Genomic DNA, 22,853 nt, shown 5'->3' with positions numbered 1-22,853 from the left:
TTGGACTTGGGTTGCACTAAAGTTTATGACAACATATTCATTTATAAGTTGGCTTGTCACCAAAGAGTTGAAATTAAATAGAAAAGATTTCTGGTGAACAAAGTTACATTTGGCGTCCCTCAAGGCTCCTCGTTGGAGCCAGTTCTGTTTCTCATTATTACTGTTTTCTAAAAGAGCACAGTGACTGGACCATAGATGAGTTTTTTTTTAAGTTAGAACGTCTGTTGGTAGATTTGTTGTTTTTTCAACATTTATGTGTTTTTTCCGAGTCATTTTTCCAATCATTCCAACACCACGTGAATGCAGCGTTTCTCTATGTTTATTTTTCCTGAAGGACATCAACCCATGTGTGCAATTGACTCTAAAATGAGAATAAACCCAACAATTCTGAAATAAAAACGCCATCATTTTCTGTTTTAAAAATATATACATTTATTTTACATCAAGATTAAAGCAAGTTTTCATCCACATTCCATGTTATTTCTTTCCCTTGAGAGGTGGAATTACTAAAACACGGCACGGATTTGATCGTTTTTTTGGCCTTTCTGTCAAATTTTAGAACCCTTTGTGGCCGAAGAGTAAAAAAGTTTGTCCGTCCTTGGTCTAGATGTTTTTCTGATCTTCAGGTCCGAATACTCATGGAGAATTCCGGTTGTCTGGTGCATCGGGGGCGTGGCCAAAACCCTAAATGTAGAGGTCATGTGAACAGAGGCAAATGTCGACATCCCAGTGAATCTCAGATCAGTGGGCTGAAGTCCTGTAACCTGGTGGGGGTCTCAAACATAAGAGCTTTAAAATGTGAAGCTTTCATACCGAGTCATTTCTTATTTAATGGTTTTATTTGTTTTCTTCTTGAAATGAGCTGAAACTGCACAGACTCGTTGTGTTTTTTCCGTCTCCATCAGTCCCACTTGGAGGTCTTCCTCCTCATGTATCTCTCTCCCTGGCTGTCCACGGCCTCGTAGAGCTGCTCGTTCTCTCTGGTGGCGTGCATGTAGCCCAGGTAGCCCACGCACAGCGTGATGGCCACCAGTCCGAACGCCATCACTGGTTTGTTCTGTAAACAGCAGCAGCAGAGAGAGGTGTGAGAGAGATCACGGCAACATCCGCTGCAGTCTGGGAGAAGGATCTTCCAGGATTTTCTGCATGATCTTGGTGCAAATGAAAAAGTCCATTGAAGCTGCACCAATGAAGACCTTTTTGTCTTCAAATTGCAATTTATCTCAGATACATTTACTCCAGACTTCAAAGTCTGGTCAGAATAAAGTAATCACAAACATTTATAGTATGAGTTTATGATTTATCAGAGCCCAATGAGTACATCATTCTGAATTTTATTTCTTGTGCATTGAAGCCATAGACTGTAAATAAAGTCTTATATACAGTCTATGATTGAAGCGCTACTAGTGTAGGAGTTACATTTCACTCGTTTTAATATTTAGTTCAGTGGCTGCTAGAATAGACAGAAGTGTGCTGAAGGTTCTGTTCCACTGTTCTGTAAATAAAAGAGTTATTTTAAACTCATTTAAATTCATCTAACATTTTAAGTTATTTTGGAGTTTAGCTAATATTTCAGCTACACGCTAGCTATTTTTTGGCTAATTTAGTTTTTTTTTTAGTTTAGCTAATATTTCAGCTACATACTAGCTGTTTTAGCTAATTTAAGCTTTTTCTGTTTTTTAAGTTATTTTGGAGTTTAGCTAATATTTTAGCTACATGCTAGCTATTTTGCCTAATTTTGGCATTTTTCAGTTTTTCAAGTTATTTGGAGTAACCAATCAGATGCCTTAGTAAATGCATCCTTTGCCTACTCGCCAATTCAACGAACATTTGAATGTTTTAACATATTCTCTAGAGCTGATTTCAGTGAAAGTAGGGCTTACTCCTGATTAATGACAGTAGTTGCCATAGTAATGTTGACTCAAAAAAAGTATATATATAGACTTGGACTGACTTGGACCAATCACTGCTTACTAACCTCGTCTGGCTGCAGACAGCGGTATCCGTAATGTTGAAAAATATCAACTGAATTGACTTCATTTGGTTGGAGCTGGAAGTAAATCATTTTCTAAGGGTGATGTCATACTAGCTCTCTCCAGTTCTCTTACACAGTCAATGGTTTGTCTTTGAAAGTTATTTGTTGTCTTATTGTTTTTCAGTTCATCAGATTTTTACCTCATGGTGCTTTATTTCACAAAACTTCACTGACTCGTCTCGCCGCCATATAGGTTTTTTTTTCCTGCATCAAGTTTCACTCCAAGTTTTATGAAAAGTTGTCAGCTGTGTATTATATTTACTCAAAGGGCATACAATTATTTCAAATATTATGTGGAATTCTTAAAAAGTAGTTTTCTGGATATATATTATTATTTGCTTGAAAAAAAACAGCTTGCTCTAATGCACGTGTCCTTTTTAGAAACAGTTGTGGATAGATGTTTTCCTCTGACAGGGATGTTTGTTATTGTAAAACTATTTTTCCATTTTGATAAACATTTTTGAAGCTGTGGTTGAGGAATATTGGTATGTTTTGAACTTATGCTAGTTATAGTTGGAGACGTGGCCTTGAGATCTCTAGAAGATTTAGCCCAAATTCTATTTACTTTTCATTGTGAGTCATTAAAAAGCAGCATTATTGTCCGCGTTGGATTAAGATGATCACAGAGCTGAACTGCCATGGAGCTCAAAAACAGGCCTTTCGGGCGATACGTTCAGGAGCACTCGTAAATTTAAGTACTACAGCGTTAGTTAGAGCGGGGTTTTTGAGTTTGACTGTCTGTTACAAGATTTAGCTTCTCCTGTTTCTCCAGAACAAGCTAATGTTCTTTGCTGAGAGGTATTTCTCTACTGAAATCAGAGATTCTTTGCTCCTTGGGGATCGTTCCTGATGAAGCTGAAAGCAGCATGAAGAGTTTCTCACGGGTTTGATGAAGAGTTCGGGGTTGACCGCGCGGAACAGCGTGGTGGTCTGAGCGCCCCTCAGCCCCGGGGTCCGGAAACCTTTATCCCGGGGATTCTCTTGTCCCTGACCGGCCGCTTTATCCGACATTTCCGCCAAAACCTAAACAGACCGGCTCTTCTTCTAGTGTTGTTTAATGGCGGATGGCACACAGCGTTAACGTGCATTACCGCCACCTACTGGTATGGAGTGTGGGTCAGATTTTTGTTTTTCAAACACAACGTCAATGTCAGTACAATATTTAGTACAATACTCGAGAAATTCCATAAAAAAAGATAATGAACCAAATAAAACAGAGAAAGTCAATTAAAGAAAAAGTGGCGTTTTTTTTTTAATATTTTCGACGTGGGCAGTTGCCCAGGGCAGCATTTTCCAGGGGGCGGCACAGATGAGGGGAAAAGAATCATCCAGTATTTCTTTTCTGTCATATGAAGAGCGGAGCGCGTCTGTTCCATAAACTGTATATAAAATAATTATTTTTATGGTCTGTTCTCGTTGTCTGAAGTTGAAATTAGCTGTCAAACAGCGCCCTCTGTTGGCCGACCCTCAAACTGGCGTCATTATACTGTGGAACATACCAAAACAAAAACTGCGACAGGGGGGTGTAACTCACCGGTGGTTTGGTGAATCCCACACAGGTAATTGGGAGATTTTTTCAGTCTAACACTCATCTCAAGCTCAAAATAATTTTAAATTAAATCACTTTAATTCACCACACCAAATTATGGCTTGCACTCACCATGATTGTATGTTTTAAATTCAATTCCAATCTCTCAAACTATCATAAGACTTGGTATAGTCTGAGGCTGAGCTGATGCGATTCTAAGCAGTGGTTGGTGTGAGATGCTTGGAGTGAAAGTGCTTAAAAATATCTAATTATAGAAACAAAAAAGCTAATTGAAACTAAATGCAAAGTCAAAATAAAGAAAAACTGAGCTATTTTCCACTGAATTTTATTTATTGACACATTTCATAGACTATATAATCATAAAAACGGTCTATAGTAGTTACCAACCCTTATCTGTGACCACATCATTTGAATACCAGAGAGAAAACAAAAGAAACCATAAATACACAATTTATTGCGTTTTTTTTTTGTTTCCACCTAACAAGATAGAAGGAAACTAGTCCTTATCTTTAGTGGACAGAGGCTGTCTGTCCACACACCTGATTTTTTGTAATTTACCTGAAATCCCCTAAACTTTTATTCCCTTATTCAACTAGGGTAAAAACAAAGCTGCTAAAATATGTAGTCTGTCATAAAATCATGTACTGTGGTTTAAAGATGGAGGTTTCTCCTTAAGCTACAATTTATTTCTGTTAGTAGATACGTTTGCTTCTCTGATATGGTATCTTAAATTTGTTGTATTTGGTTATTTATGTAAACAAAACTGTTATTTTCTACTTTGTCCACCATGTAGGAAACATTCACCTTTTAAACCCGTTTAATCTGGTCTAAATGAATGAATCTCACCAAAAACATTTTTATTCCTTTTTGTGTCACAAGGAAACAGAAATGAAGTTCACATAGGAGCACTCGAAGAACAGTATGGGGAGTTGTTGACCTTTAAAGACCCACATTGATGAAAACAGTAGTGCTGACTATCAATAATAGTTTCCAGAAACGATTCCATTAACCTGAGACTGGATCGATCCGATTTTTTTTTTCAATTCTTTTGATCCACTCAATACAATTGTGAGTTTACATATTTACTGTAAATACATTTGTTTAGAAATACATTAATAATCTACTATATGTCTTGAATATATTGATATTAATCTGATCCAGTTCACATACTGTAAATGTATCAGTGAAATACTGAGATTGTTAATATCATCCAGTGTTACATGGATTCTCTAAAGGAGAAGTTCTAACTAAAATGTTCAGATCATCAACATTGTAAACATTGTTCTGCTTCTCCTGGAGGACGTTTCAGTTTGGACACTAGGTGGTGATCATGCTACAGCATTACAACTTCTAGAAGAATAAATTAAAAAAACTATTTTAGACCATATTAAAAACATTTCCTTAAAATAGTTTGTAAAATTCATGTCTGTGAGTTTGTAAAGTTGTTCATTTATTCAGCAATGTATGTTTAGGTCGACCGAGCGTTAGCATTAGCCATCCAATGGAAAATTCCACTAAATGTTAGCATCAAGCTAGCGGACTTTAGCTTTATGTGCTAAATCGATTTATATTTTTATGAATAAATTATTGATCTATTAGGCTTAAATAGATTCCAATTGATTAATCAATTTTATCAACCCAACCCAACTTGCTGCTCTGCAGAAACTGTCCTAGAAAACAAGTTTTTTTTATTTTAGCTAAAAACAGCATCATCATAATGAAGAGACCCTGGAAACGCTTTAAAATGGACCAAAAGGCAATCAGTGGGACTTCCTGATACAACTGTGAAATCTCATGAAGTCTTACACAAAGACACAAGAAGGTTCAGATTTATAAAATAATGACAAGTTTTAATGGGAGCTCAAGTAATTCAGCTCTAAAATCCATTAAGAAAAAACTAAAATGTACATGCAACAGCTTCACATTTTAACTGTCAAATAAATTCCTGAATGAATTAATTTTTCTCTAACAAAAACAAAAAAATAGCGGAGGGAGTCAACAAAACCAGAAAGAATCCGACTGCTGATGGCAGTGGAATGTTTCCAAATATATACACAATGCACAAAGACCTTCACAAACTACACAATACGCTTCAGTCGATCTTCAGGTCCCACAGGGATGAGCTTTTCTTCCATTAGTGATCAGATAAAACATGCTTTACAGTCTACTATGTAAAAGAAAAAAGACAGATGTGTCCTGAAACAGCTGCAGGACCTCCAGAGACGGTTTGGTTCTTAAATAAAGCCGGTGTGTGGTTAAGGTTTTGAGTGGGACAGTGTTCTGCAGCAGGTAACTCATCACAGTCCTGAGATTCTGCTAAAAATGTTCAGACTTCAGTTACATTTTTCTAGGACAACAGCAGGCCGCATGTTCTGCAGCTGCCTCAGCATGTGGTCGGAGACGCCTGAACAGGCGGGGTCCAGACTGATCCGAACCTTGCCCAGCGACTTCAGCTTCTGCGGGTTGCTGAAGCGCACAGAAACGGTTTTGGTTCGGTTCTTGGGCCGCTCTGTCTGTTCGGACTTGTTGGACTGTTCTAGGAACTTCAGGAAGGACATCTCAAAGCCCATAGGTGTAAAGGAGGCCAGTGGAGCGCTCCGCTCGCTCCTTTCCTGGACCACCGGCGGTTCTTTATGGTTGTAAACCGGCTCGGTCTTAGCTGTACGCAGGATCTTTTTGGGTTTGACCATCTTCTCCATGTATTTCCGGGGGCGGCCTCTTTTGCGTTTTAGTAAGCGAGAGCCCTCTGATCTCCTCTTGGTTGGCATCTTGTCGAACAGTGGGACAGCTACCACCACAGGGGTTCTCCTGCGTAGGATGGGCTTCGAGTCGTCCTGCTGACCTTCTTCCAGCGTGGGATCTCCAGTGACCTCATTGTCGGAAACGTCAGAGTTTTTGTCTGACTTGGCGTCGTCATTTCTGATGAAGCGATTCCTTAACTTGGGAAACTTCTTGCAGAAGATGAAGTGACTCCTGTGCAATTCCAGGTACTTCTCCGACAGTCCGTGCACCAAGTAATGCTTTAAAATGCTGCGCTCGGCTTTGGTGACAAACTCGCAGCCTTTTATCATGCAGGGATACTGGAGGGGAAACTTCTTGGTGCACATCGCCGCCGCCTCCACTTTGGTCTTTAAAGATGGTTTTCCATAGTTCGTCCAATGGCTTGACTTTGATCGGACGGCTCTTTTAACGTCTCGAGTTCTCAGAAGGACCTTTTTGTTGCTTGCTATGTTCTCCTTGCCATTGCTCGTCTTACTGATTGGGTAGCGTAGAGTTTTGGAGCTAGGTTTAATGGGCTTGCTTTTCACCTGCGCTGGTTTCGGTTCAGGACTGGGCAGCCTTCCGTGCTTTTTCATGGCGTGTCTGAGCATATTAGACTTTGTAGCATACACTCGATCGCAGCCTTCAAACGTACACTTGAAAGTCGCATTGAGGTGTTCCGTTCTACCCAGGTTTACGTCTTTGTGGGCTTCTTTAATGTGGCTTATGAACTTTTGGGAAGTGAGGAAGGACTCAGTGCATCCTTGGAGACTGCAGACAAACTTGCCCAGTTTGATGGCGGACAGGAGGCTGCAGATTTTACCCGGGCTGAGCTTGTGGAGCCGAAGGTAATGCTGGAAGAGGGTCGAGACTTCTTGGAAAACACAACAGCAGTCTTTAAGCTGACACCTGAACTCCGAAATCTCAGGGAACTCCGCCTCAGCCTCTTCCTCGTCCATGTCCGTCACTTCATCCGTCTCGTCGGTCTTGTCCACGGCTTGGTTGATCTCCAGAGCTGAGAGTGCAGAATGGTGCACCGCTCTGTAGTGGAGGATCAGGTTCTGCTGGATGGTGAAAGCGGCTGTGCAGCCTTGGTGGACGCAGGAATACGGCTTGTAGGGAGTCATGTCTCCTTGTTTTGGTTTCCTGGCTTTGGACTTCTTGGATTTTTCTGCAGTTGGTTTATTGGCAGGTGCTTTCTCATTGGCTTGTTTGGCCGGAGGGACAGCAGCTGCGTTTACGGTTACAGGAGCTGCTGGGTTGTATGTTTGCTTACTAGCTGCCTGCTGACTCAGCACCTTCAGCAAAGTGCTTTGCAGTTGTGGCATTGCTGTCATTCCTGATGGCATTGGCATTCCAGAGCTCTGAACGGGTGGTGGTGCTTTATTCTGCATCAGAACAGGTGGGTAGAGAACCGAGGACTGACCGCGGTCCTGGAGTGTGTGGTTTGGATTTATGGTGGGGGGAGTCTTGCACTGGGGAAGAGCTTGTCCTGGAATCGGCTTGTTTACGGAAAGACGAGGTGTTTCTGTTGACTGATGAGCTCTGACTTGGTTCTGAACAGTAAAAGCTTCGGCGGCTTTAGCCAGCCTCCGCGTCTCATCCAGGTCGGAAATTTCTTTGACAGACAGTTTGTGAGCAGACTGGTAGTGAGCGCGCAGGTTTGAGTTCCGGGTGAAACACTTGCTGCACTTCTGACACTTGAACGGAGCGTACTTCCCAAACTTCTTCTTGATCATGTTAATCATCTCACACGTGTAGTTGTGTGCTTTGGCGAGGTGTTTCCACAGAGCCTCACCTGACAGTGAGCTAAAGTCGCAGTTGCCAGCATTACACACGAACGGCTTAGCCACAGCTGGGACGACGGAGCTCTGGGTTTTCACTTTAGTGGATGAGGTCTGGCTGCTGGGATAAGGACAGTTTTGAGTCTTCTGAATAATCATCTGATTCGTCATGTCTTTGACTAAATCCAGTCTCTCAAACTTGTGCTGGATCTCGCTCACACACTGCAACTGACTGGCTGACAACTCGCCGGGTTCAGGATCTGGATGGATGGGAGAAAAGCCAGTTGGGCTAAATGGCTCCGCCTTGGACACACTACTCTCCCTGAAGTGAGAGAAGCTTTGTTTGTTCAGGAGTTGCTCCGCCTCCACAGCAGATCCGGGGAAAATTCTGGGACCTTCCTTCAGGATTGGCCCTCGATGACTTAAATCTTTGCTCATCTCAAAGGAGGTGCGGTGGAACACAAAGTTACTGGAAGGACTGTAGGTCTGGGGTTTCAGGTCTGTGCTGCTGAGATGAGACGCACTGTTTCTGCGCTGAAACTCACCAGCTAAAATCTGGTCACGCAACTTCTTCTTGATGTCGTTCTCAGCAGGAGGGTTCTGCTTTTCAGTCGGATTAGTACAGAGCACCTGAGCCATACCACCATCAGGTGTGAGAGCTTGAATGACAGAAGTAGCTTCTGTTTCCGGCGTCTGAAGGCTGCTCTTAGAGCGACACCTGTCATTAGTGCTCACGTTTTTGGGGTGTCCTGTTCCTGCAGCGGAGGGGTTTTCTGGGTGGACTTGTGAAAGCTGTGGGTTTGAGGTCCGTGTTTCAGGCAGCAGACCAACACTTTGTTGAGGATAAAACGCTTTACTGTACAGGTTACTTTCCTGCTTCGGCTGAAGATTTTCTGTATGCTGGATGACTGAGCCGCCCTGTGGACGCTCACTGCTCCCATACGCAGGACAGTTTTGGATCACCGGCTGGGGGGAGGATGTGGGCATGAAAAGGTGAGACAAATTAGACTCAGCCATAATTTGCTTCAGAATATCGTCGCTGGAAACCCGATTTGTGTAGGCAGGCCTGTTTTCAGGGGAGGAGAAGTCTTTAGCCACAGAGGGACTGGGGGTCATTGTCTCGCAAGGGTTGTGGTTCGCTGTGGTGCCACTATAGGACGGCTGCGAAGAGTCGTCGCTTTGCTCCGTACTGAGCTGACTGACATATTCTGGGTATGCCTCAGAGTCGGGATGAGGTATGCACAATGCACGCCTTGACAAATGGCCTCCAAGTGATTTTGGACTACTGAATTGTCTGAAGCATCGGCGGCACAAAAATTTACCATCTTTAACTATGGCTGGCCACCGGGCTCTACGGGCTTGCTTCTCATTTGCAGGACGGTTTTCAGGTACGAGTCGACCGTTCTGAGGAAGGCTGACTTTGGTAGAGGTGGCTGCTTCGTTGCGTGCAGGAATGTTGAAGTGATTGCGGCTTTCCCTGCTCTTCATCGCGTCCAGTGACCTGGCAGCGGCGCCTAAGCTGCTGGACACCTGTGCCGCAAATGCTGGAAGAGCTTTGGCTTGTTGGGAGACTTCCTTTACATGATTGATGTATGAAGTGATGATGGACTGGGGGTTGCTCATGAGCTGTCCCATCAGGGAGTGGGGCAGAGGAGCAGCTCCAGCAGAAGGGGCCTGTGGCTCCTCTTGCGTATTTGATGAGAGAAGCTGGGATGGACTGCGAATCTGCGGACTTCCTGCAGAAGGCGTCCAGTTCTGAGGAGCTGACTGACTTTCGGCTGTGTTTTTGTTATTTAATTGAGACAGAACGATGGGATTCAAAACATTTTCCATGAGCATTGAGCTGCTTTGGTTGTGGGAAAGCGAGGCAAGCAAGTTCATGAAGTTGGTGCCCTTGTTGAAAGGCAATGATTGGATGACATTCTCCCTCTGGACTCCCTGAGCTGGAACTTTGGTGCTCTGATTTTTCAGTGGACCAGAATGCCCAGCAGAGGGCGTGCTAGAGACTGGAACGTAAGTTACCTGGATGTTGGACTTGGTAACTTTCCACTGTTCATAGAATTCGGGGTGAACGGTCTTCATGTGCTTGATGACACTCCGGTAGGAGCAGTATTGCCGCGTGCACGTTCCAAACGGACAGTGGAACCTCTCTTTGTGGCTCGGAGGGGGGGCTGCGCTCTCTGAGGAGGAGGAGGGTCTCTCTGATTCGTTCGCAGTCGCCTGCTGAAGGGTTGCTGATGGTGGCAGCAGCTGAGACATGGCTGGCTTTGCAGTCATCTGAGGCAGCAACATGGATGACAGGTTGGGACCAGGGGGTGGTCTGTTTGGTACGGGTACATGCAATTTGGAGGGGTAGGTTGTTGTTTTACTGTTGGTGGGTAATGCCTGGGTCTGTTTCTGAAACAGGCTTACAGCATTGCTGTCCAGTGAAACCACCGGGAGCTTTTTCTGGTGAGGACCACAGCCAAAGGAATGAGCTATCTGATCGTTTCTGCGTCTGTCTGCGTCTACCGAGCGGGAATGCATAGACTGGATCACAGAACTCTTCAGAACAGACGGCTGACTGACTGGAACAGCTGTGGTTTCAGATTCAAGTTTGCAGACTTTCGCAGGTTCTGGAGATGGCTTCTCCTCAAACGCTGAGAAGCTCCTGTGATTAGAATCGACAGTGCTTTTAGTGTTTAGGGTCTTTTGTGAAGGCTCTTCTTTGATGGCAAAACCAATGGAGTTCTTGTGTTGGGCGAGCGCGGGTTCTTGTGAGCTCTGCTCGGGTTTAGCCTCTTCCTCTTGGGTGGCATGTCTCTCCAGGTGGATGTCCAGCTGCTGCTGAGAATGAAACACCTTTCCACAGCCAACGACTTTGCACGTGAAGGTTTTGTAATGCAACGCCTCGTGGTCGTACAGCCGGAAGGCGGCGTTGAAGATTTTGCCACATGTTGGAAACATGCACTTGGCTTTGAAAACAGTGTGAGTTCTCCTGTGAACCAGGAGCTCAGAGTAGGACTCGAAGCTAGCTTTGCAGTTCAGCTGAATGCAGATGTAGGGGTTGATGCCGCAGTGCGCCTGCAGGTGATCGCTCAGGTGGTTGACGCTGAGGAAGTGGCGACGGCAGAATTGGCAAACCACTTTGTTGCTCTGTAATTCCAGGAAGGTCTTGGCTTCCTCGTTGTCGCCGTGGCCTTTGACGTGTGAGATGAGGTTCTTGAAGAACTTGAAGCTCCTCCTGCAGTTCCCCACGGGGCACATGTTGCTCTCATTGCTGTCTACGTCCCTTCGAACCGAACTGGAGTCACTGTTCTGCACTACAACACTCTTAACCGTAGAATTTTTCTTCTTGTGGAGATTATTTTGTGATTTGGTCTTCAGTGCTGAGAGGGAGGATATCCCTACCTTAGGGCGAGTCAGGTTTTTGCTGGTTTTTATGGCCGTCAGCCTCTCCTTGCATGACTGTTTCACATGCGTTGTTACGTGTGGAATCAGAGCGTCTTTTGAGGAGAACGTTTGAGCGCAGATGGGGCAACTGTATGTTCCGTTGCTCAGGTGAGTCTGAGCGTGACGAACAATCCTGTGGCCCAGGAACTCTTTGTCACAGAGCACACAGTACTGCATGTACACCTGCCAGTTCCGATAGCGGGCCGATATGCAACTCTTGTCCTTCAGCTTTTTTATTTCTTGGTTTTTCTGCTTCCCGGAGTCCATATTTTCCAGCTCGTACATCCCGCCCATGATGGGGTCCGGCATGTTGTTATAATCCATAAAACTCATCTCCTTTTCTTCTTCTACGTCTTCTGGGTCATTCAGAGAATCGATGGATGACACTATCGAAGCCTCCTCTCCCATGAGAGCCAGGCAATGCCGTTTCAGTGTTTTCCAGTCCCAAAACTCGGGGTCAAAGGGCCACTGGATTTTCAGGACCAGCAGGAGCTCACAGCGCAGAGAGTTGGGGATGGGCATGCTCTCTACCTCCAGTTTCTGATCTGGTTCATTGTAAAGAGATTCCACAGCATAGTATGCGTCCACAGTGGGCTCCAGGAGGAACTCCGTCAGCTGACAGGCACGCTTCGCCTCCAGGTCATTGGAAAGCAAACAGGAAATGGTTTTGCACACGTTTGCTTTTAATTTGTCGTCGTCTGATTTTATCCTCAGAGCTCTGATGCACAGCTCGATGGACGCAGAGAGTCCGGAGCTGCCGATCTGCAGGAAAAAAGAATGGAAACACTCACAATTCTGCCTTCATTTAAACACAACTTTTACAGCAAAATGTAGGAAACTGAGAAGCCAAATCTTTACTTCATGTTAATTAGAATGAATCCTCTCAGCAGGAAGAACAACTTCACGAACAAAACTGAAGCTGCTTGTAGTATTGTATGACCCTTTGACCCCCACTGGCTGAGCGGCTGCGACACACCCCTCACTCTCCCTTTGTGTGGAGAGAAAATAGTTTCACCCCGATGTGTGTCCGTAATTCTGGATTTGTAACTCATACAATACATTTTGTGCATAAGTACAAACATAATAAAATTACAAAAAACATCAAATACGATTACAACTGCTTGAAACTAACTAAACGCACAAATCTTTAAAAATTAGGCACAAATTGCTTATTACGCACACACAAAACCCCATTTACGCACAAATCTGAAGTGAGACTCTTCACGTACAAACAAAAGATTTGTGTGTAAATGCTGCTAGAACGCTGGGTAATCAGAGTGTTTTTATGAGCCTTTTTGAACTTAGATTATGAATGTTATCAAGTAAAACTTGACATTTTCTCACTTTCTTAAAGAGATATGCCTCAATAAATATTACAAAACGTAAATGCGGTTTTGTGTGTGCGTAAGAAGCAATTTGTGCGCAATTATTTAAGATTTTGAAAGTGTATTTAGTTTCAAGCTGTTGTAATTTTAAGTTGTGCATGTATACATTTGATTTTGTATTTTTTTTATTTCAAATTTTTTTTACTTATGGACATATTGTATTGTAGGAGTTACAAATCAAGAGTTACTCGTACACAAATTCAAAGTTACGCACAAATCAATAATTACGTTTGCACAAATCCAAAGTTACGCAAGCACAAATCTAACGTTACATACAAATCAAGAATTACGCACGCGTAACTCGTGGTGGAGCTATTTTCTCTCCATACTTTGCCATGCTGATTAGAGCTGCATAAGACAAATTCATGGAGGCTGTTTCTGTTTATTTTTACCTCCGTAACAACCATTTGTATAATTTGGCTGCTTTGAGTGACAAACAGATCTATGCAAGTTTAAGAAGAATCAAAATTAAACTTTGGGATTTCCTTTGCAACTGAGGTTGCTTGTGTTAACCACAATTCTAATATGTTCATATTTAATGTAATTTCATTTCATTTCAATGACACATATTAAGTTTTCATAATTTTTTTTTCAGGGTTCAAAATTGACATTCGCCAATTTTTTTTTCAGGTTGGGAATGAACGTTAGAGAGGTACTCGCTACATGGCGAATAAATGTTCACGCCAAATTAGTGTGTCATCCCTCCTTTTGGTGATGATCTTTTGTCTTTAATGCTCCTGTGATGTTTGCACGTGATACAAGAATCCAAAACCTGAAGTTGGACACGGTGCTTTTGAGTGCTGACCTCCGACTGGATGACCTTGATGAAGAACAGGATGTGGTAAGCGGTTTTGGACAGGAAGGACATCTGCCGACACCTGTCTAGGAAGGCCTGATCCGACGGCTCCAGACGCTTCAGCAGTTTGCTCCAAAACAGAGTGAGCTCCCTACGAAGAAGTTCAAGGGAAACTTTAAAAATGCGTTCAACGTTTCCCTGAAACACTCAGAGACATAAATTCGGCCAAATCCAAAATCTTCCCTTCTCCCTACCTCTCCAATAGTAGGGACATTTTCATTGATAGGAAAACTATTTTGGACATCCCTATCTCTCCAAACAGAGGGACGGACATCCCTCTGTTTGGAGGGTTAAATGTAGGGCTAGGGAAGAATTGGGATTCAACCTTGGAACACTTCCATGAACAGCTTTCACTGCCTCAGTCCCATCAGGAAAACACAGAACCAGTAAAGGCTAACCTCAGTCTGAAAACATTTTAACACCTTAATTTCATCCCAAAAAACTAACAGGATCAGAGTGATAAAGCATTTATGGCATTACCAAGAATTCAGATGATGAATGGAAACTAACTAGCACAGAAAAAATGAGGCGAAACATTGAAAATTCACAGATTTTAAGACTTTTCTTTTCCCTTTTCTCATTTAATACTCTGGCTGGTATAATAATGAAATGACAGTGAAACTAAAGTGATTAACGATGTTTTTGTTGATTTTTTCAATGTAATTTTGTGCTTTTGTTGTTGTTTACCACAGAGCATATTATGTTCTGCGTCCTGATTGTACAGAATGTGTTGTTTGTCACATTAACATAAATCTCTCATTTTGATCCGACCTCCATTTTCAGCCCATAATATTGGACACTTTTTTCTATGAAGGCTTAAAAGACAGAAAAGAAAGAAAATGTTGGTATAAGTAGATAAAGTGTGTAGTGAGAAGACTGCTATCAGGGATTCTCACTGGTTTATTTTTAAAAACATACTCAGTATGAGCCTCAAAGTCAGTAATCCTGAAATGTGAGAACTTTCTAATGGATACCTAAAAAACAAGAGATCAAAGTTCAGGTTAACCCTTAAAGACCCGCTCTGATCAGCTTTTGGTCCATTAGGTCTGTTGCAGGAGTCGCCAACCTGCAGCTCCAGATCCACGTGTGTCTCTTTTATCTCTCCGTGGAGGCTCATTGATCAAACATAAAATAATTCATGGAGACTGCTGACTCAGCCATGTCGACAGTTGGAGTCAGCAGCTCCCCCTAACCAAAACTACCTGAAGAAAACAAATAAACATAGCCTGTAAACAAAGACTACCAAGATCCAACCCAAACTAAAATAACAAAACCCAGCAGTGTAAGACTGCTGAGGACAAAGAGGAGAAAAAGAACAAAAAGAAAGAAAGAAAAGAAAAAAAAAATTTAAAGTAAGGACTAATTATTAGCATTTATTTAATTTAGATTAGTCACATTTATAAATTGATGTTTGAAGTTCACATAGATGATAAAATTTGTAGGTTTTTACATCCTGTTGACCTGAAGAAGTTTCGTCCATTAGAAATTCACCTCTAAGTTGTGTTGGTGCAGAGCAGACCAGCAGAATGTTTTTACGTCACAAATAAGACACTTTTCAGACCACTTTTTTAAACTACTCCTCATGACTAATGACAATCTGAATAACAAAATATTCAGAAACGCAATAATAAGATTAAGTATCTTTATACGTGTCCTTCATCATCAGACAAATGCCACAAGAGCATGTTAGAAACACAGAAAAACTCCTTTTGATCAGAGTGGGTGCTAAAGGAAAGCGTCTTCCCTGTGTTCATCTTACCAAGCACAGTAGGTGTCTCCCTGCAGAAGCTGTCGGGTCAGAAAGGCTGAACATAAACTGAAAGCTGCGCTGTCGTCGCCGTCAGACTCCAGGTTGCAGATCATTTCTAAAGCGTCGCTGCAGTCCTCCTTTGAAAGCTGGAGAAAATAAAACATGTTATCTATTCAACCTTGAAATGAAAACACCAACGCACTGTCACTGATCAGGATGAAGAATTAAAACTGGAGTCTGAGGAAACTGCAGCTCAGTTTAGATTCATTTAAACAGTAGACGTATATTACCATAGAAATAAATGAACAAAAACAAAATATTTGCTTTAAAACAGAAGGAACTGAACTGATCCTTACTTAGGGCTGGGTTGATTAAATCAATTTAAGCTTAATAGATCAATTCATAAAAGATTAGATCGATTTAGCACGTAAAGCTAAAGTCTGCTAGCTTGATGCTAACGTATCTGATTAATATAAATAGATTCAAATCATATAGATTATATATGTGTTTCTAAACAAATGTGTCTAAATGTGTAAACTCAAAATTGAATTGAGAGGATCAAAAGAATAAAAAAAAATTGCAACTGGATTGATCAAGGCTCTTTTGAATCAAATCATTTTTGGAAATTATTATCAATACTCAGCCCCGTCTTCACTGCCAATTTCAGACTTTTTAATCATTTACGTTGTTTGTAAAATGCTTCTCTAAAATTTCTTTAGCTCAAATAAACATTTTCTACAGATCCATCTTTTTATATGATTAAAAATTGAGCAATTGTACATTTTTTCCCATGAACCTTTTAAGCCCAGCCGATCATCAGACAGTCTTACCTCCTCCATGAGCTGACTCTGCTCTGCGGTGCCACACAGGCAGACCAAATACATCTGCTTGAAAGCTGTTTTCCCCTGAAGGGCAGTGGACTCGGAGCAGGTCTTTGCCAGCTGCCCCGCCTTTGTCAGCTCCTTGTCCTTCATCAGCTGCTTCACCCTCATCTGCAGCAGAACTGAGCCCTCCTTTAGCAGAAACTCCTCCACTGAAACAACAACCATTCAATCGCTTTAGTTTATGTACTGAAAACCAAACATTCATTTTAAAGGAAGAATCCCTTTCCCTGAATTGTTCTTTTACTAGACACTACAAGATTTATAAAGCTATCTCGAATGTCGCAAATATTTACAGACAGATCACAAATATCTGAGTATCCGGATACTTCTCAGGGATTACAAATATTCTTAGTGGTTCAGTTCAAGGACAGAACTCTGATCCAGCATGAGGGCTCAGCGCCTTCAGATCTTCTCTGTAGATTTCCTCCACCTACGACCACGTTAGCTCTTATCTGCTTTGATAAACTTTCCTTTCTGCGGTGGATTCCTGGAAAGTTTTGACGCAGACAGCTCAACATTCAAGGCCGTGAGTGTCTCAAATCTTTTAATGGTTTTCATTTTAATTCTCTTCTGGTTTTTACATTTTACATTTGTTTGTGCTCAAATAAACAGACAAAAAAAGTCTCAAAGGGGGAGAAGAAATGTCACCTTGATCGTTCTGCAGGTCCTGGTTGGACAGAAGGCCCTGCAGAACGCTGTGGGTCCAAACGCCGTCATACTGGCCCACAGAGGACAGCAGGGACAGCTGGGAGATCCCGTTCTCCTGGAGCTGGCTGTGTGCAAACTAGACACAACCAGAAGAAAGTTACACACTCGCTTACATGTACTTGAGAAGTTAAATGTTAGGAAATAAAAGCTTACAATGAAGCCATTGGCTGAATATTAAACTGGAATTCTCACTCCTTTTAAAGACCCACTACAAAGAAAATTCAGTTTTTCTCATGCAGAAAATCAAACTTGAAATCACCTTTCTTTATTCAAATTGGTGTAAAAGCAGACGGAGAAACACAGTTTGAAAAATCTTGTATTTGTGACATAGAAAATAATCAGGGCAGGTCTCAAGCTTCCCGCTCCGCCCCATTCTGATGTATCCACTCACAGACCAATAGATAGAAAAAAAAATAGAAATAAAAAAACTTTTTTTGGCCGTTGACATCTATAAATGGGGCTTTAAAAGTGCTGTTTTCAACCACTGTAACTCTTTAATTGTTTGTGCAATTACAATTTCAGTAGTTTCTGCAGCTCCGTCCTGATATACATCAGTAGTAATGCGTTTACATCAACATAAAACAACCAATTTTGTCGTGAAGAAAAGTGGCTTTGCACTGTTATGCAGCATATAAACTTAAAATGCTGCATTGCAGTGCAAAGCCACTCTGAAAGAACCGTTTTCTCTGTGTCAGAATCAGCTGATTCACATTGATCAATCAAATGGCCAAAGAATTAGAGTATATCAAAGACTGAGATATTTTGGGGTCACTGGCATGATCTCTAGGTGTTCACGGGTTAAGCGACCACTGGAAACACATAAAATGTCTAAAAAGATGATTGGAGTGACTATTTACACTGTTTAAAAGTGAATTCCATTTTTACCTGAACACATGAAGTTATTTGTTTCCACAAGTCTTCTGGAAAGTTCTTCAGTGAGAGCAGAAGCTCCAGGAAGCTCCTGCAGATAAGCAAACGTCAGCTCTCTGTCACGCTGCAGAAACATAATCTAAGATCTTACTTTGTAACGCGTTACTTACAGCGAGAGCCTCTCTACCACGAGGGGAACGTTTTCACAATCCAGACACAGGAAGGGGGACGCCTGAGCATAACTCAGCAGGCCCACCATGTACACATGCAGCAGAGGGAGGGGCTCCTCCTCCACCCTCCATCGTCCAGCAAACTCCAGCAGCGTCTGTCAAGAAGAACAGAAATGAACCTCCTGCATCTCACCTCTAACAACTGATATTTAAAATAAACCTGGAAGAATGGAAGATTGGAACAGTTCACAGATTTGGATGGAAAATAACAATCCATCCATCTTTTTACACTCATCTGGGACCGGGTAGACCAGAAGAGAAAGGGCACGATTGACATGTTTCTATCCCCCACACGAATTGTGTTGTCATATCGCAAAGCACTGGTGACAGAGAATATTTTTTAACATTTCTAATATTTTTCCCAGTAATGAAGGTGTCAGAGTAGGTAGATCAGGGGTGTCAAACTCAATCGCACAGGGGACCAAAATCCAAAACACACCTCAGGTCAAGGATCAAACAGGACAAACATTTATTAAGCACTAAAACGAAATGTTTTAAACTTTAAAAACGCAACTTATTAACATAAATATGAACTAGACATATAGCATTACCTGTGCTAATGCTAGCATGAATGCTGTAAGCTGAATATGGCCACTGAATATGATAGTGCTGATAGCTGAAGATGCTGAATATTAGCTAAATGTCAAATTAGAGTAAAAAACTTAAAAAAAAAAAAAAAAACTTAGGTTATGTTAGCTGTCGTGCACCTGAAAAAATAGCTAAACTCAAAACAGAAAAAACACTGAAAAAGCCAAGACAGCTAGCATGTAGCTGAAATATTAGCTAAACTCAAAAATGGTCTAAAAAAAATCATAGTAAATGTCAAAATAGTCAATTTCAATTTTTAAAACTTTAACACCGTAACTTTTTAACATAATTATGAATAATAGACAGGAATATTATTCCAGAATAAACCAACTTAAGCCTTAAATAACTTTCAATATTTTATTCTACATAAAAAAAATAAATTGTTAAAATTATACAAGTTAAAAATAACCCTAAGATAACATCGGGCCATTAATAAAAATAAAATAAAATGATCTGGAGGGCCGGATCTGGCCCCTAATCTTGTGGGCTTTAACTTACTGAGCACGATACCAAAGTTTGTTCCCAAGACATCAAGTCAGGTGAAACCCAGAAACAAAGAAGATAGTTTTCCATGATACAAGACCTTTTGTGTCTTTATAATTGGCCTTTTTTTAAGAGTCTTTACAGCAAAGACTTTCTAAAATGAAAGAACGGGAAAGAGTAAGATCTGCTTGTAAGCCTCGTTTCCACTGAGCGGTCCGGTCTGGTAAGAGTGTTACCAGACAGACCAGTTAATTCTGGTGAGAGTTTTTATGGTGGCTGAAAAAAAAAGTAACGGCAAACAAAACAGGAAACTGTGGAAAAATAAAAAATATCTACAAACAAACAAGCGAAATAAGCAAAAGTAAAAACTGTAAACATAAAAGTGATTGCAGCAAAAATAAAAAAGTAAAAGAAGTGATACAAACAAGAAAGCTACAACGGACGTCGATTTTCTGGGATTGTTTTAGCTGACGGACACACCAGTAGTGGACTGGTTTTTGCTATTTACACTTTTATGAGAAAAATATTCAATAAATCTCCTGATTTTGTTAACCAAGTATTGTTTTCACAAAACTACATTTAATAATAAAGATAAGAATTTTTCCTGATTTATTGGCCTAAATTAGTTTTTACATACAATCAAAAAAAAACCATGTCATTTTGCTCAGCTTTATAATTTAGCATCATTTCATTTTTGAGAGTGTTTTGCGAATTGATTTAGGGTGTATTGTCAAGTGTTTCTTATTGTAAGTCATTTGTTTTGAATTAAAAAACTGCTGTGAGAAGGAATAGAAGAGCAGTATGAGCTGGAAAACCATCGAGAAAGTGAAGATGTTGGTGTTCAATGCCCTCATTTAAATATTTTATTTGATTAGACCACTTATCCCCAGGGTTGAAGGTAAATTGGAGGATGCCAGTTTGTCGTTAGCTTCGGCTAACGCAGAGAAACATGTACACAGTCCACTAACAAGAGGATAATCGACTTCTGTTGTAGTTCTCCTGTTCGCACCAGGGTTTTTTTTTTGTTCGCAGATACTTTCTAAATTTTGCTGCGATCACTTTTTTTTGGCAATTTATTTTACATTTTTGGTGAGATCGCTTCTTATTTGCTGCAATAGAGGTTTTTATGAAACCGTACGTAACCACTCAGTTAGCGAGGTCTGTTTTGACGCGCACATGTGGTGAAAAGCAACAACAATGGAGGTCATCCATTTGTGTTTGGTTGGATTCAAAGTAACCGAACCGCTCAGGGAAAAGTACACAAGGTTTTAATTTCCCACATTACACCCCAATAGTTTCTTTTAGTTTCACATCTCCTCACCAACATGTTTACATGTTTTTTTTTGTTTCAACAGACCTGATTCAAATGACTGAGTCATTATCAAGCTTCTGCAAACACCATAAAAACAGGTGATGAGCTTGACTGCAAAAACGAACAAAAGCAAAGAAAGCAGAGTGGCAGGGAGTTGAAGCACTGCAAGCAGCTCCTGCAGCTATTCTTTGAGAAAATGACACGGCACATCAGGTCACAGAGGTCGATGGGGTGTCCCAACTACCACAGGGTAACAGCTGGATACAGTCTGACGGGAGAACCAGCCCATTCAGCATTCACACTATGATGATCCTCCTGCTCCTTTACGAACGTTTTTCAGAAAATCTCGATATCAAAACATTCAGCTTCTTCAGAATATTGCTGCTTTACTTTTAGTATTCATAGACCTGATAGTTTTGAAATATTGACCAAAATATGCCCCATAAGAAATTAATGATAAATTGCTAAAATCCTTCAAAAATGTGTGCAATTTGAAACTTGTGAACTTCTACAAACTTTGAGCTAGAGACACCATTCACACTTTAAAAATGTCAACAACTTCTGGGTTTTTAGGCTAATTTGGCATTTTTGTATGCATGCTTGCTAGTGTTGTTGCTAATTTAGACATATTTCTCGTTCTTTGGTTGATTTTGATTTTAGCTAACATTAAGCATTATGCTAGCTGTTTTGGCTAATTTAGACAGCTTCCCGTTGCGAAATGGAGTGGTCTGCAATGAGAAATCCAAAGAGGAAACCAACCATTATTTTATTTTGGGATGGGGACCACTAGCTGCGTTTCCATTACACTTTTGCGCAAAACTTTATCGAAATTTCTAGAATTTCGATAAAACACTGTTTCGAAAAAACAGCGTTTCCATTAAACCATGATTATGCGAAAAACTCGAAGTAATTCCCGCGATAAGTCATTAAAAAAACATGACGACGGATATAAACACTATTTTGATGTGCAGTAGATTCATTCACATTTCTGCCACGGAGCTAGCTCTCATCCTTCCCATCAGAGAAGACGTCTACGTCTGATCCGAGCCTTGGAGCGACAGGCTCCTTAAACGTGGGAGCGACGTAGAGTCAAACAGTTTTGGGAAATCGTGGTTGAAGGATTCAGCATTTTCGCATGACACGCTCAACTTTTGATGAGCTGTGCGGTGCTGTGCGGTGCCCAAGGCAGCCAGTTGCTGTGAAAAAGCGCATTTGACCAGCTTTTCCTGCTTCCTGTCCGAAACTTCATATCCGGTTAATGGTCACGTGACTCGTTTGTTTCGAAAAAAAGTGTTTCCATTACAGTTTTTCGAAAAACTTCTGTTTCGATACGGCCCAAATACCACCTCCTCTAAGCGCAAAAACTTTATTTCGAAAAAGGCGAGTTTTTTCGAAATTGTGGTGTTTCCATTAGGAGAATTTAATATCGAAATTCCGTTTTTCGAAATTTCAGAGTTAATGGAAACACGACTTATGTGAATTTTCCACAATAACAAGCACCGTCGTTGTCTAAAACCTGCGGAAAAGCTGTGGTTCTCTGCTCACCTCCCGCCCACCAACGTCGCAGGGGGTGAGCAGTTAAGAATGGACAGACATGCCTCTACCTGAGAGCAGATTCCAACCGAGTCGACCTGAAATCCAGTGGGATCAAAATTCTACCCCAAAAAAATGTTTTATTTCTCCACAAACACAATAAAGAAAATCTATTAAAGAAAAGCTTGGAATAGAAACAGATTTCCAGTCAAACAGACAGCAGTGAGAGATGTATTTTGGGGCTGTCAGGTGTGACTTTAACCTGAATTTTTTTGTATATTCATTCAAAAACATGTTGATACGTTTGTTGACAAAATTTATTCTAATTGTATTTATAAAATTACACCCAAAACTTTGATTCTATGCTGTAAAAATAGTTTGTTAAACATTTTTGGGGTTTCCAGAGTAATATGCATTTTTCCAGACAAAATTTTCTGTTTTGCATGATTTTATGTGTAGTGTGTAAATACAACATGGAAAAATGACATATTAAAGATAGTGTCACATAGGAGAGGTTGTGCTGATTAAAATGATCTAAAATAAGGAAGTGGGTAGTCTCTTAAATTGGAAATAAAAAAAATTCAAATATAGGCAAAACTGAGTTTTAGACCCTAGGTTCCAAGGGGTTAAAAATAAACTTTCTAAATGTACAATTTTGTGTGAGATTTCATATGATTATTTGCAGATAATTGGT

The 22,853-nt window shown here is 41.1% G+C and overlaps 2 protein-coding genes across 3 annotated transcripts in view; both read right to left on the bottom strand.

Annotated features, from left to right (window-relative positions):
- Window positions 1-820: 820 nt before the first annotated feature.
- On the bottom strand, window positions 821-3,231 carry smim8 (small integral membrane protein 8). 2 transcript variants are annotated; one of them, XM_024290494.2, is made up of 2 exons: window positions 2,918-3,231; window positions 821-1,057 (listed from the first exon to the last, which is right to left on the bottom strand). In XM_024290494.2, the coding sequence occupies exons 1-2, from the start codon at window positions 3,044-3,046 to the stop codon at window positions 902-904; spliced, it is 285 nt and encodes a 94-aa protein (XP_024146262.1). In that variant the 5' UTR covers window positions 3,047-3,231; the 3' UTR covers window positions 821-901. The 2 variants fall into 2 exon arrangements, with proteins under 2 accessions (XP_024146262.1, XP_024146263.1); XM_024290495.2 differs by lacking the exon at window positions 2,918-3,231 and adding an exon at window positions 1,979-2,448.
- Window positions 3,232-5,407: 2,176 nt separating this feature from the next.
- Window positions 5,408-22,853, bottom strand: part of znf292b (zinc finger protein 292b) — a 19,393-nt gene continuing 1,947 nt past the window's right edge. Inside the window, exons 2-8 of the mRNA XM_024290989.2 lie at window positions 18,184-18,338; window positions 18,029-18,104; window positions 17,084-17,219; window positions 16,382-16,584; window positions 15,561-15,697; window positions 13,751-13,892; window positions 5,408-12,322 (exon numbers count right to left, since the gene is read on the bottom strand). Of these exons, the coding sequence (XP_024146757.1) occupies window positions 5,918-12,322; window positions 13,751-13,892; window positions 15,561-15,697; window positions 16,382-16,584; window positions 17,084-17,219; window positions 18,029-18,104; window positions 18,184-18,338 (7,254 nt within the window). The 3' untranslated portion in view covers window positions 5,408-5,917. The remainder of the gene's footprint in view (window positions 12,323-13,750; window positions 13,893-15,560; window positions 15,698-16,381; window positions 16,585-17,083; window positions 17,220-18,028; window positions 18,105-18,183; window positions 18,339-22,853) is intronic.

This window comes from Oryzias melastigma, linkage group LG24 (assembly GCF_002922805.2).
Source record: "Oryzias melastigma strain HK-1 linkage group LG24, ASM292280v2, whole genome shotgun sequence".
Classification (NCBI taxonomy): domain Eukaryota; kingdom Metazoa; phylum Chordata; class Actinopteri; order Beloniformes; family Adrianichthyidae; genus Oryzias; species Oryzias melastigma.
The sequence above is the reverse complement of the archived record's forward strand: the minus strand, read 5'-3'. Positions and strand labels throughout refer to the sequence as shown.

Bases quoted from the DNA above. Each gene is read 5' to 3' on its own strand.
- smim8 (XM_024290494.2), bottom strand. From the start codon at position 3,046: ATGTCGGATAAAGCGGCCGGTCAGGGACAAGAGAATCCCCGGGATAAA. The intron at 1,058-2,917 runs GTGAGAAACTCT...TGCTGTTTACAG, and splicing joins CCGAACTCTTCATCAAACCC to AACAAACCAGTGATGGCGTT.